General features: G+C 29.8%; 13 protein-coding genes across 13 annotated transcripts; 7 read left to right on the top strand and 6 right to left on the bottom strand.

Annotated features, from left to right (window-relative positions):
- Window positions 1-212: 212 nt before the first annotated feature.
- On the top strand, window positions 213-834 carry cubi_01369 (uncharacterized protein; the record flags this gene model as incomplete). The annotated part of the gene is made up of 2 exons (XM_029018381.1): window positions 213-396; window positions 449-834. 2 exons carry the CDS (start codon window positions 213-215, stop codon window positions 832-834), a joined length of 570 nt encoding a protein of 189 aa, XP_028873608.1.
- A 119-nt stretch (window positions 835-953) lies between these two features.
- Window positions 954-2288, bottom strand: cubi_01368 (N-acetylglucosaminyl-phosphatidylinositol biosynthetic protein; the record flags this gene model as incomplete). Its single annotated transcript, XM_029018380.1, has 1 exon — window positions 954-2288. One exon carries the CDS (start codon window positions 2286-2288, stop codon window positions 954-956), a length of 1335 nt encoding a protein of 444 aa, XP_028873607.1.
- Window positions 2289-2630: 342 nt separating this feature from the next.
- cubi_01367 (uncharacterized protein) lies at window positions 2631-2972 on the bottom strand (the record flags this gene model as incomplete). The annotated part of the gene is made up of 2 exons (XM_029018379.1): window positions 2631-2665; window positions 2741-2972. 2 exons carry the CDS (start codon window positions 2970-2972, stop codon window positions 2631-2633), a joined length of 267 nt encoding a protein of 88 aa, XP_028873606.1.
- Window positions 2973-3673: 701 nt separating this feature from the next.
- Window positions 3674-5488, top strand: cubi_01366 (SET domain-containing protein; the record flags this gene model as incomplete). The annotated part of the gene is made up of 1 exon (XM_029018378.1): window positions 3674-5488. One exon carries the CDS (start codon window positions 3674-3676, stop codon window positions 5486-5488), a length of 1815 nt encoding a protein of 604 aa, XP_028873605.1.
- A 387-nt stretch (window positions 5489-5875) lies between these two features.
- Window positions 5876-6892, top strand: cubi_01365 (DHHC family palmitoyl transferase; the record flags this gene model as incomplete). Its single annotated transcript, XM_029018377.1, has 1 exon — window positions 5876-6892. The coding sequence occupies one exon, from the start codon at window positions 5876-5878 to the stop codon at window positions 6890-6892; it is 1017 nt and encodes a 338-aa protein (XP_028873604.1).
- Window positions 6893-6958: 66 nt separating this feature from the next.
- On the bottom strand, window positions 6959-8269 carry cubi_01364 (cyclin B like protein; the record flags this gene model as incomplete). The annotated part of the gene is made up of 1 exon (XM_029018376.1): window positions 6959-8269. The coding sequence occupies one exon, from the start codon at window positions 8267-8269 to the stop codon at window positions 6959-6961; it is 1311 nt and encodes a 436-aa protein (XP_028873603.1).
- A 272-nt stretch (window positions 8270-8541) lies between these two features.
- On the bottom strand, window positions 8542-9556 carry cubi_01363 (uncharacterized protein; the record flags this gene model as incomplete). Its single annotated transcript, XM_029018375.1, has 4 exons — window positions 8542-8847; window positions 9039-9217; window positions 9262-9405; window positions 9460-9556. 4 exons carry the CDS (start codon window positions 9554-9556, stop codon window positions 8542-8544), a joined length of 726 nt encoding a protein of 241 aa, XP_028873602.1.
- Window positions 9557-9942: 386 nt separating this feature from the next.
- Window positions 9943-12922, top strand: cubi_01362 (SMART RPR domain-containing protein; the record flags this gene model as incomplete). The annotated part of the gene is made up of 2 exons (XM_029018374.1): window positions 9943-9961; window positions 10017-12922. The coding sequence occupies 2 exons, from the start codon at window positions 9943-9945 to the stop codon at window positions 12920-12922; spliced, it is 2925 nt and encodes a 974-aa protein (XP_028873601.1).
- A 78-nt stretch (window positions 12923-13000) lies between these two features.
- Window positions 13001-13371, top strand: cubi_01361 (uncharacterized protein; the record flags this gene model as incomplete). The annotated part of the gene is made up of 2 exons (XM_029018373.1): window positions 13001-13049; window positions 13136-13371. 2 exons carry the CDS (start codon window positions 13001-13003, stop codon window positions 13369-13371), a joined length of 285 nt encoding a protein of 94 aa, XP_028873600.1.
- Window positions 13372-13382: 11 nt separating this feature from the next.
- On the bottom strand, window positions 13383-14349 carry cubi_01360 (uncharacterized protein; the record flags this gene model as incomplete). The annotated part of the gene is made up of 4 exons (XM_029018372.1): window positions 13383-13629; window positions 13675-14028; window positions 14072-14192; window positions 14244-14349. The coding sequence occupies 4 exons, from the start codon at window positions 14347-14349 to the stop codon at window positions 13383-13385; spliced, it is 828 nt and encodes a 275-aa protein (XP_028873599.1).
- Window positions 14350-14768: 419 nt separating this feature from the next.
- Window positions 14769-15301, top strand: cubi_01359 (centromere protein A; the record flags this gene model as incomplete). Its single annotated transcript, XM_029018371.1, has 3 exons — window positions 14769-14819; window positions 14877-14958; window positions 15006-15301. The coding sequence occupies 3 exons, from the start codon at window positions 14769-14771 to the stop codon at window positions 15299-15301; spliced, it is 429 nt and encodes a 142-aa protein (XP_028873598.1).
- A 602-nt stretch (window positions 15302-15903) lies between these two features.
- Window positions 15904-18093, top strand: cubi_01358 (uncharacterized protein; the record flags this gene model as incomplete). The annotated part of the gene is made up of 2 exons (XM_029018370.1): window positions 15904-15985; window positions 16040-18093. The coding sequence occupies 2 exons, from the start codon at window positions 15904-15906 to the stop codon at window positions 18091-18093; spliced, it is 2136 nt and encodes a 711-aa protein (XP_028873597.1).
- An 81-nt stretch (window positions 18094-18174) lies between these two features.
- Window positions 18175-19611, bottom strand: cubi_01357 (uncharacterized protein; the record flags this gene model as incomplete). The annotated part of the gene is made up of 1 exon (XM_029018369.1): window positions 18175-19611. The coding sequence occupies one exon, from the start codon at window positions 19609-19611 to the stop codon at window positions 18175-18177; it is 1437 nt and encodes a 478-aa protein (XP_028873596.1).
- Window positions 19612-19976: the final 365 nt, after the last annotated feature.

Here is a 19976-nt window from a genome sequence, read left to right as displayed (position 1 = left end):
TACTTTACATGTGACAAAATAGATATGCGGGCATGATTTTTAAGTGGGTAGATTCATTTTAGTATTTATTGAAATACAAAAGAATCGAATTAAATTCACAAAAATCAACATTTTGTATAGTTTCTTTGATACCTACTTTAATTTATTCTAATTTCCACTTGATGTTTGAATCAATTCATGTTGGGAATAAAACCGGAAGGGGAGTTACGAAAATGTCAATTTCACCTCAAATAAACGAAAGTATTAGGGAGATAGTACTATTAACACAAGAAATAACCAATATTTATGAACATTTGAGCGATGAAAAGAGTTTTTTATCCCATATCAAAAACGAGATTTCTGAGCTGGAAAGTTATATTAAATCTACGTATGATAAGTTGCAGATACTAATTAATGGTTAGTTTAACACAAATTCATTCAGATGCATTTATTTATCTGTCTTGTATAGATATTAAATCAATAGAAGGCAGCTATTTAAAAGAACTTGAAACTGGAGAAAATATATGTCGTAACAACAGTACTGAAATATACAATTTTTCAGAAGATAATAAGCACAATGCCTTGATATCATTAAAATGCGAGGAGATTGAGAGAGAATTATCGAATATTCATAATAGATATGCATTATTATTAGATAAAAAAAGAAATCTTCTAAAATCAATGAGAGATTCAGAAGATGTATTACATGCTAAAAAAAAAATGTATCAAAGTATTTCTATGATATCATGGTCATTGATTTCCGAATCGTTTATACAAGGGCATTTCATCCCAGTTAATTCCCCAACAAAAACTGAAACTTTCCAACTTCAAATAAACGAAAATAGTAAGTTATAACATTATAAAAAAAATAAATTTAAGTACAAATTTTAGACAAAGTTAGGAACGCTGAATATTTGTGGGCAGAAATAGAAAAATTCTAATACTTAGTATTAATACACTACTAGATATTAGATTTAAGAAATTCCAGGAAAATCAATACAATGTTCAATTGATTCCTTTGGGTAAAAAAATTCTAGAAAGAACCAAATAAAATAGTCGAATGCTGCGACTAGAGCAAATACCTTTCCTATTATATTTCCTGTATTATATATACGTAATATTCTTTCTTTTATTCCAATAATATCGACTCGGTTAGAATTTTGATAAACAGAAACTGTTCTTTTTGCAATGTCGTGCCAAGAATACATTGCTGAGATTTTCTTGTGTGAGGAATAAGGATCAAACTTTCCTTCTCTAATAATATTTACTGCAATCTTAAGTTCGTTTACCATATTTGAAATGGAAGGGTTTGACAACCTGAGGAATTCTTGTGGAAGAATCTCAGGAATACCTCCTACATTTGAGGAAACAACTAATAGTCCACACGACGCTGCTTCAATAATACTTATTCCAAAAGCTTCCGTTAGAGAAGTATTCAAAAAAATATGCCCTCTTTGTAAAACTCGGCAAACTTGGGTATAAGGAACAGAGCCAAGAAGTTCAACTCTATTTGAAAGATTGTACTTTATACACATTTCATGTAGTAAATGCTTTTTTGGGCCATCTCCTCCCACAATAAACTTTACATTCGGATCGTTGTTGCATATTCTCGGAATTATTTCAACAAGTAAATCAACACCCTTTCTATAAGTCATTCTACAAATTGAAATAACAATAACTTCATTATTAATTGGTGATTTATAATTTGGACTAGGCAAAAAATCATTGCTATCTATTGCATTTGGTATTACGGTAACATTTTTTGGAGAAATTAATGATCTATATATCAAGTTTTTCTTATTCGTATGAGAAACGCAAATCACATTGTCAATACATGACAAATTTACTCTGAAAAAATTATTTACATGAATCGAATCATAATTTGAAAGACCAAATAACGAATGATCGGTAAATACCACCCTGTAGCCCATTGTAGTTGCATGAAATAGACATTCCAGTGCTAACATTGAAACAGACTGATGTCCATGAACAATATCTATTTTTTCTCTGATAAGAATCTGCCTGAATAATGGGAATAGAGTAAATAAAGATGGATAAACAACATTGTCGTAGATACTCTTGTGAGGTAAATAATAAACTTTTAGACCAATACCCATATATCTAACGCCATAACGATCGTTCCTACTGTGAGTAACAACTATAACTTTATATCCACGCATCATCAAACATTGAGATAATTCATAAATATGCATTTCAACCCCACCAAGACCGGGATAAAAGAAATCAGACACCATACAAATATTTGGCAGATCGTTATCTTCAGAATAAGAGGTTTTGTTAGAATTCATTTTTTTTGAAAATTTCCAAAATTTTTTTAAAGTTATATATATGCATATGAATATATGAATTGATTTAAATTTATTTCTCAATTTAAGACTTTACTGTTATATTGAAAATAATACAGTAGTTTCCGTCTAAAAAAACATTAATTAATAATGAAGCGTAAAAATCAAAAAAACTGCCTTACAAGCATTGAAATGAAGATTTTCCTTTATATATTTTTGGCTCCATTTGTCAATTTCCCCCACAAAGAGGGTAACAGAAATATTAGGAAATTTAAAAAAAAAAAAAAAAACAAAGAATTAAAAAAAATAATTTACTTGTTTTTATTTCAGCATAAAAAAGCTGTTTTACAAGTTCATTGGGGTATTATTCATCTTAATGCCTAATAATTAGATATTAATAAGGGAGTTAAAAGTATAAAATGATTAAATTGAGAAAAGTCGTTTAGAAAACTTACCAGATAACTTATTTAATCTTCTCTTTCCTTTTTTGTCTAATTTAATGTTCTTTTTTACCTTTTTAATACTCATACACACATTTTTTGGCTCATTAATTGCATCATCAGTCTTACATTTGATATTTTGTCTTTTTATAGTCTTTAATTCAATCTTTTTTCCATTATTTTTCTCAGTTTCTTTCAGCCATTCAATGTATCTTTTTTTCCTATTTTTATTATTTTTTTTTGCCATATTGTTTTCTTGATGAACTCTATTAGAAAAATCCAAGTAGAGATAGGTAGTACAGGTATACAAAAATCGGCCAAATTGCCTTTAATTACTCAAATTTAATATAAAGTCTAGATCTAATTAATTTAAAATGGACAGTAATCCCAAAGTAGAAAAAAAATGACAATATTTTATAAAATTAAAAAAAAAGAATGTGCCGCCTTAAAACATTTAACTGAAGGTTATGTGCCAACAAGAATTCCTGTATTGAAACTACAAACAAAAAATGTATTGTTTATACATTTAGATTCGTTGAAATAAAAAACACACACATTAAAAATTAACTTCGCTCAAGAAGTGCTTACTCACACACAAATTTGGATATAATGGCTAATCGGTCAAATTTAACAAGCATGCTCTTCCCGTCTTTTTGGGGCGGGCAATAAACTCACAGGCGGTAAAAAAGGTGCATAACAAGTACATTCTATATAAGCATGAAATGACAGGTTATTTGATCAAAAGGCACAATACAAACTAGAGAAAACCTAAGAAAATAATCCTTAAAATTCAGATCAAAATATATGGTTTTATTGCTGTTATATTGGTTCTTAGAAGAATTTAATCGATTACATCTGTAAAAAAAAATCATTAATAATTTTGCAACAAGCTGCACCTCAATAAAGCAGGAGTGAACGATTATTTCAATTTGTAATTAAGGCTTAATTATGTCGTCATATTATGAGAGTAACACTGGTACGAAGTTGAGGCCAGTAGTTGATTTTGGTGATGATAGATGGGTGACTTTATCAACTGCAGAATACAAGAAAACTTTAATAAGAAAGGGAGAACAGAATATTGAATCAGATTATGAAGAAGAAGATGGCTATGAGTATCATGAGGAGGATTTGGAAGATGAAGAGGAAGAAGAGGAGGAGGAAGAAGAGGAGGAGGAAGAAGAGGAGGAGGAAGAAGAGGAGGAGGAAGAGGAAGAAGAGGAAGAAGTGGAAGAGGAAGAAGGGACAGATGAGGAAGAGTCATTTCATCAAGAATTTAATGATGGCAGTGAAGGATACTATAGGGGGACAAAAAGCAATAATGATGTTTCTATTTATCCGGAAATGATTAGGTATCATTTCAAAGAGGCATTTAGTATTAATGAGGGAGTTGAAGCCAGAGAGTTTGGATTTAATGAGGATGATGCAGAATTAGAAGAATTGGTTGTTGAAGAAGAAGGAGAAATTACAACCGATGGTCATAATATTGATGAAGCAGAGGTCGTTCCTGATGAATTAACTCAGCCATGGGATTTGGAAAGTATTCGTGAAAACGTTGAAGTAAAATATACTGAAAGCAAAGGGAGATGTTTATATGCACGCAAATGCTTTAATCCTGGTGACATTATATTTGCAGAAAGCCCACTACTTGTAGTCACCCCGGAACTAGCACCAGAACTATCCGAATTTTTGGAAGATATGAATTCAAAAGAAACTTTTACTCTTCCTCCATTATGGCATGTTGCGGCATTGTGTACATTAACAATGCTTGAAGATGAAGATAAAGCTATCTGTTTAGATAAATGGGTCCCAGATCCTGCCGCTGAGCCAAGTTATGACGTTAAAAAAATTATAGAAAATACTGGGATAGATGTTGACCCTCATTTATACGAAAGAACCTTGAATGCTTGGAGGTTTAATTCATTCAACCACACATCAAATAATGGGATAGTTTTGTATAATGTAATTAGCATGATGGCTCATAACTGTGGAGCAAGTTGCTGCTGGCATTATGGTGTAGATAATACATTTGTGTTAAGAGCCAAGACACGTTTGGAAGTTGGAGATGAAATCACAATATCCTACATTTCTGATGATGATTTGTTTAAGTGTTCAAAAACTAGAAGAGAATTGCTTAGTAATTGGCTATTTTACTGCCGATGTGAGAGGTGCAGTAATCCAACAGATCTTTCAAGAGGACTGAAATGTGCCTCTTGTGGTGTTGGAAGTATGTTTTTTAAAGAAGATGAAAATGGTGTGACAAAATCAAGTAAGTGTTCTGTCTGCAGATCTCAACCTGATAGGGAGATCATTGATAGTTATACTGACCTTGAATCACAATACATTGCCAGATTAGAAGAAACACACAAGAGCGATGTTGAAGACGTAGAAGCAGTATATCAAGAAGCCCAAAAAGTGTTTACTCAGCATTGGATTATGTATGAGTTAGATACTATGCTTTTTGAAGCATACAAAGAGTCTCAGCAATTTTCATTCGCTCTTTCCTGTCTATATAATAGACTGAACTTTGTAAGAAATGTCCTCCCAGATTGTACGTACACATTAGCATGGATCACCGAAGAACTTGGAGATATTCTTAGTATATTACAAGATGAACGTCATGAAGGTAAATCTAAGACTAACCAAGAAGTATCTGCGATACAAAGATACTACTACGACACATGGTGTTATCTGAGTATTTTAACAGGCCCAAACCATCATTTCACAATTGCTGCAAAAAATAAGTACGAAGCCATTACTGACTGATTATGCACAGAAAAGTAATTATGTGCAACTTTAGAGTAGTGACGATTTATCGTAAATTTGATAATAAATATAATCTATTTAGATCATGTTTAAGATTTGTATGTTTGAATCTATTATTATATAATCATTTTAATCAAAAATAGTTTTATCTACTCTTACTAATAAAAAAAAGTATTTTTGGCTGTTTTTGGAACTAAACCTAAATGAATTGTTTTATTTTCTATTATATCAAATATAAAAATTCTCGTTTAGATTTGAAATGATCCTATTATAGAGGGAATATGGCGGTAAGTTCCATGGTTACCTAAATTGCTTAAAAACAACTTTCCTACAAAACTATTTTTTACTGGTAAATATAATACTGTGGGGTAGATTTTTAAGTTTGGGATGAATGAGAATGCTTTAGATAAATCTAAAACACCATGTTGTATTTTGGAGGAAGATCTCGAAAATGAAATCATAAGAAAGAATGGATTTCAAAAGCCATTTGTCGCCTTACAAATCCTAATTTGGATTTTGTTTGGCACAAATATTTTGGTATATTTTGCATTTATTATTCCCTCATTACCATTATTGTTTGCTATTGTTATCGGGATTATTTGTGCAATTCTTTGCTCAGTTGTTTTTGCGTTAGGATGGAAAGTAACAGCTATTGATCCTGGTTATTCTGAAGAAGACTCTATATTTAACTCATCGAATTTTAACTGCAGTGAATGCAAGATTTGTCATTCATTTTTTGAGGAAAATAGTAAACATTGCAAACTTTGTAATAAATGTATACCACGCTATGACCATCATTGTAAATGGTTAAATACCTGTATTGGAGAAAAAAACTATCGATATTTCTTTTTGCTGCTGTTTTTTGTAACTTTGTTGCTCATTATGATTATTACAGTAACCATATCTTCAATATTAATGGAAACTGTAAATAATAACACCTACATTTACTGGAATTTAAGGCTTTATTTCTGGTCGCCAATAACGTTTTATACAATAGGGGTATTAATATTGGCTATTGATATTCCGTTGTTAATTTTGAATGCGCACCTTTTCGTATTACACTGTTATTTAGTTTTCAGAGGAGTTACGACTTACGAATATCTTACGAAGATTGTTATAGATGAAGACGAGAATAGTAATAATAAATCACGAATTTGTTGTTATAACACAGATAACTTTTGCCGACAAATTGTATCGTCCGTAGATTGGATAGTTGCAGACCGGAAAAAAATAGCTGCAAAAAAGAAAAAGATAAAAGAAGAAAAAGAAAAGATGAACAAAAAAAAATCCAATGATAATGGTGATGTCGCAAATTCCATGGATTTGGAATTATCAAATATTAGGCAATTAGATTACGAAGAGCAATCAATTTCTCCAGCAAAAGGATCTTTCCTGACAAACTAATATAAAATTGTACTGGAATTTTATGAAAATATTAAAATCCTATATGATTATTGATTATTTGGTCTATTATTTTGGGCAGATAAACCTCAAGACATAATTAGCTGCATTCATATATTCGTTCGTTAAGTATTTCTTTGTTGTACAGTTTTTTTTAATGTAGGGATACTTTAATGTTCTTTTAATCGCATTAATATTTCTATATATATAATCTTCTATTAAAACCTCTCTATTCAAATGCTCATTAATGTAATCTTTCTCAATACTTTCCCTTCTTGCTCCTAAACATTCTTTCGCAATGATTAGTGCTGAAATTGCTTGACACAAAGGAGAATATTTTAATATTTCAATATCATATAAGCATATCTCTAATAAATAACAGCTAATAAAATATTCCAATACTTTATTTATTCCTTTACTACTTTTCATATTCAATACATTTATTATTAGTGATGAACTATTCTCTAATTTAGATATATTTTCAACTTTTTGCAAGTTAAAACCTTTAAAACTTTCACTATTATATTTATCTAAATAAACGTTATTGTAATCTTTATTTTCCAGATCTTTTTCCAAATAATTTATGTTTTCTATTCCAATAATATCTTTTAAATAGCTTTCCATTATAATTCCCATTAAAAATTGTAGTAGGAAGAGCGATGAAATAGGATTCAATTTAAATGTAAGCTGATTTAATACATATTTCTCCATATTCAATATTTTAATAGGATTTATTGACAGTTTTCTAATAATTTCTTTAAAATTAAAATTCACCACTCTTTCAATTTTTGTTGCAATATAAAAACATGTAAACCCCAAATATCTTAGTTTTTCCAATGTTTTGCTTCCTTTTATCCGATCTTTACTAATAATATTATCCATGAAGTGTACCGCAAGAAAAAGGACTTCTTCATTAAGATGGCATTTCCATATTATTTCTGATATTTCACCAATGATTTCTCTCCTGAAATCTATTAATGTTTTACCTGATTCAATTTGTTTTTTGTAGCACTCTCTAAAATATGCGTATACTTTTTTCATATTATATTCGTTTTGTTTGGAAAGAATTCTATTTGTAACAATCTGTTCAATATTGGGTTTTGGTTTTGAATCCGAATTAGATTCTTGATACTCACTTTTTTCCAAGTTATTTTTAAATTCAAAAATTTGAGATGAAAATACTGTGTTATTAATGCCAATATAATTATTTTCTTTTCCAGTTATTTTTACAAGCTTATTGTTTTTTTTAACATCACATTTAGTGATATTACATTCATTTTCTTTACTTTCATCTGAATTACTTTCTAAATATTTTGAAATCTGACGAAAAAAATTTTTAAATACGTCATTTTCTTTTAGTTTTTTAAACAATATCGTCATTTCTGTTATTTAATGATCTATTTTTGGATATTCAATTGAAGGATATACATATTTAAATCAGTTCTGATCAGTGGTACAGAAATTCTAATAAAATATTTTCAAAAGTAAAAAATACATGCATGCAGGATAAAAATAATTATTTACCGTAAATTTTATTTACAAAAAATATAGAAACATGAATAAAATTAATATTTACCTTAATAAATTTTCTTCATATTCTTGAATCCCATTTAAAGATATCTAAGAGTGGAAATTATTGTAATTTTATAAATTTAAAAATGAATTACCTTAAAATATGCAATTTCACCAAAACTGTTAGTAACAGAAATTTTATTTAAAATTTCACTTCCAAGTGTCAGATCTCTCTCACGTTTCAAAATTAGCCTTTCACATATCAGCGAGTTCCAAGATAAACCCAAAGAAGGCTCTAAATATTTTTCTTCTATAGAATTGGTTGGTTGTTTTTCTTTTTTTTTTTTTTGATCATTATCAATATATTTTTTTGTCATATGATTTGTCACAATTATTGAAAGAGAATATTCTTTGGACATGTTTTCTAAAATCTTTGCAATTTTCTGCTGCATTTTTAATCTATATGGCTGGTTATCTACAAAATAAAATATTCAAAATTATGTTTATTTAATACTTACTCATATTACAAATACGGATAAGCATGCTTATTGAGTCTATTATTATTATACCAATATTATTATTCTTTAATATCTAACAAAAATGATCAATATTTCCGATATTTTGCCTTCAAACGTACACTAGGCATTATAAATAAAACATTAAGTAATTCTTCCAAGTCAAAAATTCTTATATACTTGACATTTTCAATCAAGTTTTTATTGGTTATATTTCCGAATTTATTTTTTTCATGAATGTAACTTAATGTGTTTTTTGAGATTTCTCTTAGCCTATTTTTACTGAAGCCACCCTCTGTGTCTTTATGAAATAAGCTGATTGATAATGAATAAGAATCCACTTACCTATATATATTGCATTCAGGCCTGGCCCACCAATACTTTTTGGAATTTGAATATTTAATGCTAATAGTTTACAGAGTAAAGTTTTTCCGCTTCCTGGGACACCACATAATTCAACAATTCCTTTACCGATAATAATTCCTCCACCTTATGTAAAAATAAAGGAAAATCAACCGAAAAAATACTTGATTTCAAACATACAAAGCATTTTATCAAGAGCCCTACAAAGAGTTTTGATTCGGTTTGTAGATGCTGTTTCACGATGCAATAGCTCTAATGCAGAAATTCCCTTAATCATTTCATATAAATAAATTACATTATCTCATCAAGAATAATATTTGATTTCTAAAAAATTTACACACAATAAACAGACAAATAATTTTTAAAAATTTTCGTATTTTTTACTAATGATATTTATTTATTATGGGTATTAATAATGCAATAATAATAATTGGCGCAAAAACAAAGGCGGCTTTGTTTTTTTTTTAGTTGAAATTAAGTGTATTCAGTTATAAAAGTTTTTGGTTGAATGCAAATTGTTAATATCAATATTGGGAATATAATTTCTTCTTGAATTATAGAGCTGGCATTTCGAACATTCCTTGATATTTTTTGGTGGTTAAAGTTTTTTTAACCGTATTTACATATGATTTAAAATTTGAGTTCTGTATATTTTACCTTAGGATGGATGGCTTTAGTCCAGGTAAGTTGATAAGTTATTGAAAATATGCGGCTTTAATTTATTCATTTAAATTTAGAAAAACTTGTTCGAATAAGGTATGCTGAAGTTTTAAGAAATTTAAGAGGCCCCGCAGGCTCGGGAAAAATGATTCAGAATTTGACTTTACTTGCAGAGGATCAGCGACAATATGCCCATATTATTGCAAGTGTTATTTTAGAAGAGATTCCAAGATCTGATATTCCAAGGAAGTATGTTCTTTTGTGTTTGGTGGATTCTATAGTTCGAAAATGCCGATCAGGATCTATCTTTTTTCCATACTTTTTGCCTTACATCGCTCCATATTTTGCAGAAGCTTACACAACTAAAACATCGCCTCAAATCTTACGTTCCTTGGAAAAGCTTTTGAAAGTCTGGAGCGATTCATTTCCTCGAGATATTGTTCAAAAACTTATTTCCACAACCAATAATGTGAGATCAAAATTAAATGAACCTCCAATTGAGATAGAAATTAATAACACAAGTTCCACAGCTTCTAAACTTAACAATTCTAACTTGAAGGGTGGTAACAACTCAAATTCTAGTTCCAATGCGAGCATTAATGGAGCTAATACAAATTCAATTGAGACCTCACGTACAGGGATGGAAACTGCTAGAGTTAATGAAATGTATTTGAATATTTCAAAAGCAATTATTCAGAAGTGTAATATCTCTGATGGTGGCAATGCTCTGCTAAACAAGTTAATTTCAGATCCTATAGTTCATAAAATAGCACATTTAAATACTTATGGAAAAATACAGGAGTCTCAAAAGTTGATGGACACTTTAGTAATGAGTATCGAACCAAATAATTTTGAGCATAAACATATCAACTCAATTGGTGATCAACTTCCAACTAACAAGAGACAAAAACAGGAGGTTTCTATCAACAAAACAAATAGAAGTTCTGAGATTAATTCAATTAATCAAAACCATTTTAATCATTCAAGTTCTCAATCTGTAAAATTAATGGGTATTCCTTCTTCTGTACAGCAACATATGTCTCCCCCTCCTCCACAAATTTCTTCTAGTCAATCTGTTAAATTATCAACAACTTCTAATCCTACAGTATCTCCATCAGTTTCAGCAGCTGCAGCTGCAGCTGCAGCTGCTGCAGCGGCGGCAGTAGTTCAATCGAAAGCACAAATTCAACATCAAAAACATGCATCCAGTATTTTATCTACACAACCAATTATTTCCCAGTCTCAGTCAAAAATGAATATTCCTCAATCTAGCACAGCTCCACAACAGTTGTCACCAGCGGTATCATCTTCCATACCTTCTACATCAGTATTAAGTACATCAGGGACTGGCAGTAATATTAAAAAAACATTTTCACCAAGATTTTTAGAAAACAGTACATCATCAATTTTGTTTTCTGTTTGGAACCAATTATTTCGAGGTAATACAAGAATAGAATCTGATAATCTAAAGAAAATCAATTCGTCAGTTATTGATGGCAAAGGCGATCAAAATATTTTTTTGGAAGGCCTTCAAATAAAGGAAATAAGTGATTTACTACTTTTATTTAAAAAACTTCAGGAAAATGTTGATGCTTCGATTCAGTTTAAGAGATCTGTTTGGTTGAAATCTCATTTTATTAAGAAGAGAATGATCGATAACATCAATGATTTTAATTTGCAGGCAAATGTTTCAATGTATTATTCAGAAAGACCAAACCAATGCCATACATGTGGCTATAGATTTATTGACTGTAAGAAGAAGGAATCCCATATTCAAATCCATCTAACCAAAAATCTTATATTTAGACAAAAAAAGCAGACTTCTAATTTTCAATTACTCTGGCCTTCTCTTCAGGATTGGATTTACAATTCCGACAAAGGTGCCTTAGGAGAGACTTCGACAGAGGTTTCAGGTGAAAGTAAGGATCTTATTGCAGATAATGACAAAGTAGGAAACCTCATTGGTGAAAAGGGAAATGATTTTACTAATGAAGGCTCTCAAAGCAGTGATAAAAATGTTAGCTTCAATGATCTTTTTAATTCTCTGTTCAAAACTAAATCGGGGAGGTCTTTGGTTTCTGGAAGTGGCAGAGAACATTTAGGATTTAATGAGAAATCTATTGAAACGAACTGTATTAATTCTAATTCTGGCTCAGAAGATCAAGTTTCATCTTCAATTGGAACTTGCAAAAACATCTTATTGACTCAATACATAAATTATTTAAAGAATGTTCCTAATTTTGATTTTGAAACTATATTGAATAAGCTTGTAACAATTACTAACGATACAAACAGTGACATCTATGGAAATCTAGTTAGAGATGTAGACGACATTTGTAATAGTTTATCCTCACTTTGGAATGAAATGACACAAAGCGTAATTTCTACTTATACTCCAGTTGACCATTTGCATATGGTTTGTGATATATGCCATGAGTCTTTAAATGTTAAGTGGTGTTCAATTAATAAGTCGTGGATTTCGACCGATGCAATCGCCCTCACACAAGGCTGCATTAATGATACATTTGGGAATCAAGATAGAAGAAGTTCCTGTCAAAATCTCATCTTAGCTGTAATCGATACAATTCATGAAACAAATGTTTCTAAATTAAATACTATCAAGGAAAAAATTAATAATAAAATGTTACGTTTTATTCAGTGGAAATTTCCTACTAGAGTATCTAATAATTCGAGCCAAGTAATTAAATTCAGACCTTTTGTTGGAAATTGCTCATCTATTGGGTCAGGAAATAGCTCCATTCAGAATCTAGTTGGAGATAAGTTTGTTACTGCTCACAAGTCGTGCTTTATACACTACTTTATTTATAACGACATTAATAATCGAATTTCAAACGTGTTCAAAGCAAAAACAAGGAAATATACATACTCAATTCCAAATTTCCACGACATTAACTTAGGTAGCATTGATATTAAAACAATTCGAAAAAAAAATGAAAATAATAAAAGGTTTTCATTTATATAGTTGTCTATTTTATAAACCAATAATAGGTGCGCGCCGATAGTTTTATAGCAAACTATTTTTTTTCTAAGACTATTAAAAATGATAGATGATACTAAATCTTTGCCTTTTGTAAAAACACTGAGATCAGGTATGCTTAAGAATGTGTTTTATTAATAATTTTCACTATCCTATTAGCAACCAAAGCGACTCTACTTTCGGAGTTAATTTTGATAGGAGGAATGATAACAGGATTTTCAGCTGCAATTTTCCAAGTTAAGCCATTGCTTCTTTTGTCAGCTATTTTGATATTTTCAAGTATAATTACTTCAAACAATAGCGACATACAAAGGACCATTACACTTATGGGGTTCTTAACCATGGGATTCATGTCAATCTACCTTATGCCTAATAACGTATTGTTCGATAAAAGAGACGCACCCAAAAACAATTCTACAAATACCGACATTTAAAATTAATATTATTAATCTCTAAGAACTAATTGGACAATTCCATCAACATAAGAGCAAAATATAGTTAAAAATATTAATGGTGTATTTAATGGTAGTACAGTCCCATGAAAGATCACATCGTGCGAATCTAAGGCCACATTAGTTTCGGACACAAAATAATTCAGAATATCCTTAATATCAATTAACCTATTGTTAATATCTTTCTTAAATGATCTTAAAAATGATTCATTATTAATGTGAATTTTTACTGGAATATTCCTATTTTTTTCATTATTTAATTTCACAAATACTGTAAAAACTTACTTTGTATTTATATATATTTCGTTAGTTGACCCAAATAATCGATTAATTGTGGTTTCATATTCACATGTTGTTCTGGATAGAGAAAATATAGAATTAAATAATTCGTCATAATCCTTCTTATTCAACATCTGAAATTTTCTACAATCTCCAAACATTACTGTTTGTGATAACTTGATGTTATTTGTAATGATCTTAATCAAATCATTATTAAATACAGAGTTTTTTTCAGAAAAAATAGCAACTTTCTGATTATTACTATTACTATTCTTGTTTTGAAATACCAATTTAATGCTGAACAAAATACCACCGTTGTTTTTACAATACTTGTCGAACAATAATCCTATAGGATACTGACTTATAAGAAATAATAGTTAACAATAGATTTTTAATAAATTACCTATTTATAATTGAACCACCATATTCAAACCATGAACAAGTGTTTTCAATTAAATTAAGGAATTCACTATCAATAGAAGTGTAGTAGTCCTGAATTGCGTCGGTTAAGGATAATAAATAGCCTATTCGGGGAATAATGAAATACAATTTCGGGGCGCATGCCAGCCTAGAACACCCACTTCCCTCTTTAAAATCAATTGCTATTGAAATAAGTATCAAGCCAGAATGTATTATCTTGTGTGTTAAGCCATGTAATTTATTTTCTAATATTTTCAACATTAATGATAAAAGTATTCAAATATAAACACGTGCCGCCGGCGCTCAAACCAATTACCCACATTTATAGGAAAATGTGTATTAACTAGATGGACAGACGACAAAGCCAAATAATTTGCAAAGAATAAATAATAAATTTACTACATGTGCAAATTTTTTAATTGAAAAAGTTGAATATTAAATATAATTTTTTTATTTATAAAGAATAATACTTATTTTGAATATTTTAGGTGTTTATATCAGTTGTTATACATGCATGAAAGTGGTTTTTGTCTGGAAAAAATATATTTATTCGAAATTAATAAATAGATATATCAAGTAATACTACGTAAATTTGTTTAGAACTGGTAATTAACCGTTATTACTATTGTAGTCGTTATTTTAACGACTTCAATAGTAATTATTATTGAATTCTATTTATAATGGCTCGTTCTAAAACTTCAAGCAAGCGAATTGCTAAATATCCGTCAAAAGTAAGTGGAGTTATTCTATAATTACAAGTTAAATTGTTTATTCAAAAAAATCTTCAGACTCCTATTCTTCACCAATCACCGAATAATAGAGCAGTTAGTAACAGCCCCCTTAGCCCAAGGAAGTATAGAAGAAGACCAGGTAAGCTTTGTAAAATGTTGTTTTTACTTCAAATTATATTTATTTAGGAACGGTTGCCTTGAGAGAAATTAGAAAGTATCAGGCCTCCACTGACTTACTCATTGCTAAACTACCTTTTGCTCGTGTTGTTAGAGAAGTTACACTGAAATTTGTTCCCCATGGCGAAATGTGGAGGTGGAACGCTGAAGCATTGCATGCTATTCAATGCGCAGCAGAGGCATTTCTGCAAGGACTGTTTGAAGATGCATATTTGTGCACTTTGCATTCCAAAAGAGTTACTTTGCTTCCGAGAGATATAAGATTAGCTAGACAGTTAAGGGGTAGATATGGGGACTTTATTTAATAAATACTTTCAAAAGAAAAGCTCCTAATTTATTAATTATAGTGTTAATTACAATTTAACATATATTGCAGGTATATAGTGATCCTAGGTCAATTTAATTCATTTTGTTCACATTTGAATTTATTTTTTAATTTTCACAGATAAAGTTCTTTAGGTTTATAGGAATGCTTTAATACAATTTTTAATATATTTTACAAAAAACTTCTGCTGTTAGCGCTGCGTGGATGGCCGAGTTGGTCTAAGGCGTTAGACTCAAGATCTAATGAGCGTATGCTCTCATGGGTTCGAATCCCATTCTACGCACTTTTTCGTGTATATATTATTGCCCCGCAATATAAAATTTATTTTTTGATATTTTAATTATATTTTTCTGTTTAATTCGTTGATAAATGAATTTTTATTGATATGAATTAGATTTGATTTTATATTCAATTACTTATTTTCCAAAATTGCTAAAAGATCTAATAAAAAAACATGAATTATACCCGCCTCGGTATTCTTTATAGAGAATTGCTAATGACAGTAAATAATTGATGTTTCCTTGAACATTAATAAATTATTATCAAAAAGAACAAATTTAATGCCAGACACAATATTTACACATGAGTAGTTTAATTAAAAGGATATTTACTGGATTTTCTATGAATAGTGGTAATTCTCCGCAAATTAGTAAAAGTTATCATGGTAAGTTAGACGAGCTCAAATGTAACGAATAAATAATTTAATAATATTACTCAGGTTCTTTATATAAGTGTATTGGAAAGACATATCAACTTGTACTTCAATCCTGCTCTATGAATATTGAAGATGACATCATTATGAGCGGTGTTAATCCAGATGACAATCAAAAAGAAAAGTATATATTCAATTTTAAGAATATTCATTACTTTCATAGTGATAAACGTGGGGAATTTATAATTATTATGAAGTCGGGACAAGATTTAATAAAATTTGTTTTTGAATTTGAAAATATGGACCTGCATGTACTTTCATTTTTATCATACAATATAACAATATCTCTTCGTTCTCTTTGTAGTATAAAAACTCAAATTCCAATAGAGTTATATGAGCATAATGACATGGTAACTAGAAAAAAAAGAGATTCAATTTTGGGTTTCAATGCTGAAGAGTGGAAACCATTAAGCCTAAACGCTGTTTGCGAGCTTTTATCAAGTAAGGATTTCAAAGACACAATTTTCTCCATTAAAGATTTATCAGGAAAGGGCGAAGTGTTGTTTGCCAGTATAATTGGTGATAACATCCTTTTTTTACCCAAATTAAGCGAGAGAGTGATTGAATTTTATGGGTCTAATCAGGATGAAGTAAGAAAAAGATATAGAATTCATTTCAAAAAACAATTACGAGAGAATAAAAGTGGCAATGACAGCAAAGATTTCTATAGTTCTGAGGAGGAAATTGATGAATTTATTGGTAAGCTTTTAGAATATATTGATCAAATAAATCCGGAGGAAAAAAGACCAAGAAAAAGTATTTCTGAAATCATTAAGAATGAAGTTTCAGATTATGGGGTAAGCTATAAAATGGATTTGGATGATAGCTATGACCCTATTAAAGATGAGATAATGTGGGAATATGGTGACGATGAAGGTGAAAATACTGATTTAAGTGATGAAGCGGATAATGAAAGTTATTCGACTCCTAGAAGAACTAAAAAAAATGATCTTTATTTGAATCATAAATATATGCTAATAGGGCATGAAAATACTTTCATTGGTAGAGCAAATAGACGTAATGGGAAATCTGAGATTGCCGTATTTAAAAATACAGAATCAGAAGGAAGTAATTATAATCTTAGCGGAACTCCAGCAAGAAATGTTTCTGTGATTAAAGATGTTGAATTTGAAAATCAAAACGTACTTCCTGTGGGAGGTCAACTACACAATTGTGAAACTCAAATGTTATTTTTATCAGAAACGGATCCTAATTACGTTTATCAAATGGATTTGACAAACGAAAAAATTTTAAGGCGTTGGGATGCAGACGGACTTCCAATTTCTTGTCTAGGGTTATCAAATAAAGATTCTCAATCTACTCCAGTTCCAACATTTTTGGGCTTAAGCAATAATGCAATATTTCTAATGGATAGTAGGGTTAAAGAGTGTTCTAATAGATTTACTTCAAAACTATATAGATCTAATGTTCTTTTTAATAGCATGGCAACTGACAAAGATGGGCACATACTAATTGGTAACGACTTGGGCGAGCTTAGGTTATATGATGGTACAATGAACAAAGATGGAGAATTTAAAAAGGCAAAGACGTTATTGAATTCATTTGGATCGCCGATTATATCCGTAGATGTGACTAGAAATGGCAATTGGATTCTCGCTACTACAAAAAATTGTATTCACCTATATCCAGTAACTGAACAAGAAGAAAGCTCTGAATATGAAGGCAGAAATGGGTTTGTTTCTAGTCTTAAGAATAAGCCTCCTTCTAGGAAATTGCGTTTAAAACCAGAAGACTTGTTTCACTACAAAATTACTGAAGTGAACTTTACGCCTGCTAGGTTCGACCAATACCAGAAATCGGAAGGAATTGTTGGAGAAACTAAAATTGTCACAAGTGTAGAAAATTTTGTTATAGTTTGGGATTTTGAGGCTGTAAAAAGAGGTAATCTATATTCTTACTCAATCAAAGAGGTTGAGAGTAGAGTCGAGGACTGCTCAACATTCTACAATAATAGCGATTCAGTCGTACTAGCTTATAAAGACGATCTTACAATTCACAAACTTAACAGAAAAAATAAGAGAAATGTTTACTCAAGGTAATCTACTAAATCATAGATTATTAGATTATATATTACTTGATTTTTTATAAAAAGTAATTATCTAGTTTAATTATTTTAATCTTCACAATTTACTTCTATCTAATTTAGAGTGGTCTCTACTAGATGCTAATACTGACTCGATAGATTCCATAAATTGAAACCAAACTGAAAGATCATTATGACGGTTTGTCCTGTTTATTCTTACAACATCAACATTCCATTTTCGGATATTTTCAGGAATTGGTTCTGAATCATATGTAACGTGGTACCCTTTAACCATAGTGAATATATCTTGAATCGTCTTGAATGGGAAAGATTGTAGTTGCCATTCCGCCCCTGTAAGAAATACTGCAATTAGTGAATACCAATCCCTTTTTCTAAAGTTGAGGGTAGATTCAAGGATTCGAAATGTAACCTTTTGTACAGTAGTTCCTGAACCAAAACTTAATGTAACGGTCTGTTCATTACCAACGAAATTTCTCTTAGCTATATTTGGATCTACAAATTCTTTATCTCGTAGGAACTGAATGATATTATTCAGTGTTATCGGGCTCCTAGAGGATGGGGGTACTAATATTATTGGGTTTAGATTATTTGAATTTAGATATGCTAACAATGTTGATCTATGTTGAGAACTTATTGGTTTTGGTACATTTCTTGTTTTAGATATATTTGAAGCGTTTGTAGATGAATCTAGACTTCTTTTTCCAAAATTCATAGAATCTAACTTTCTGGTATCTTTTAACTTTGCATGATCTGCATTATCTTGAATATAAGCACTAGCATTAGTAGATCTCTTTTTACTTTCATTTTTTGTTGGTTCGTTCATAAATGTTAGTAAAGTATTGATTCTAGTGTACATGTCAATTCCTTGACAAATGTAGTCAATATTTATTGGATATATCTGCGAAATTAAATTGACTTTTCTTTTGCCAAACACAATTTCATCATTATTTTTCAATTGGATAGAATTTAAAACTTCTAAATTTATAGTATCTTCACCGGCTTTCTCACTGATTGATTCGATATCTGTTTTAAGCTTGTATTCAACCCATGGATAATCTAAATTTATAATTTTCTTTTTTACATCTATTATTCTACAAGGTTGTAAAGAGAACTCTGTATTTATGCATTCAAATTTAGACAAATCTTCAATGGAGTATGTAGAAGGAATTCCAGAATCCTTTGTTTTCGTAATGAACTCATCAAAAAATTCCAAAATATTCTTCTTTTCCAAAATATTTATAAATTTTAGTCCATTTTCTTGAGCAAGTTTCATTGTATATTTTTTGTTTTTAGAAGCCGTGATAAATAAATATAAATCATTTAAATTTAATGACTCTCCTCTTCTATTTCTGCATCTAGTGGGAGTGTTTACATTCAATGCACAGTTGTAAAACTTAAAACAAAATTCTTCATCTAATTCAATTATTTCATCTATTTTCCCTCTTGTAACAGCATCTTTCAACAAAATTAAGGGATCAACAAATGCTTGTAACTGATCATCTTCGCTCATCATAAAATATAAGGTGAATTTTAATTAATCAATTTTATTTAATTAATGATTATGGAGTTAAAGTTGGTCATAAATTTACCAAATACTTTCAATTAATATACTTGTTTTTAAAAAATTAATGGCTTGTTTATTTCTTGAATGGACAATATTTATCTAATCAGAAAAAAATATTACTGCTAAAACGATCAAAACAACTGAAATTTCCTCTTATAATATGACTTTCTATATTTGATACTAGGATCTCAAACTAGAAGTAAATTATCTCTTAAACAAAAAAAATTTAAACAAATCGAAATTACCGCCTGAATATTTAATTTTTAGGTAAAAACAAGTTAAAAATAGGACAAAAATGCTTAAAGTGAAAAATT

Source organism: Cryptosporidium ubiquitum (genome assembly GCF_001865345.1).
Source record: "Cryptosporidium ubiquitum isolate 39726 chromosome Unknown contig_20, whole genome shotgun sequence".
NCBI lineage: Eukaryota > Apicomplexa > Conoidasida > Eucoccidiorida > Cryptosporidiidae > Cryptosporidium > Cryptosporidium ubiquitum.
Note: the sequence above shows the minus strand (reverse complement) of the source record. Positions and strands in the feature narration are given on the sequence as shown.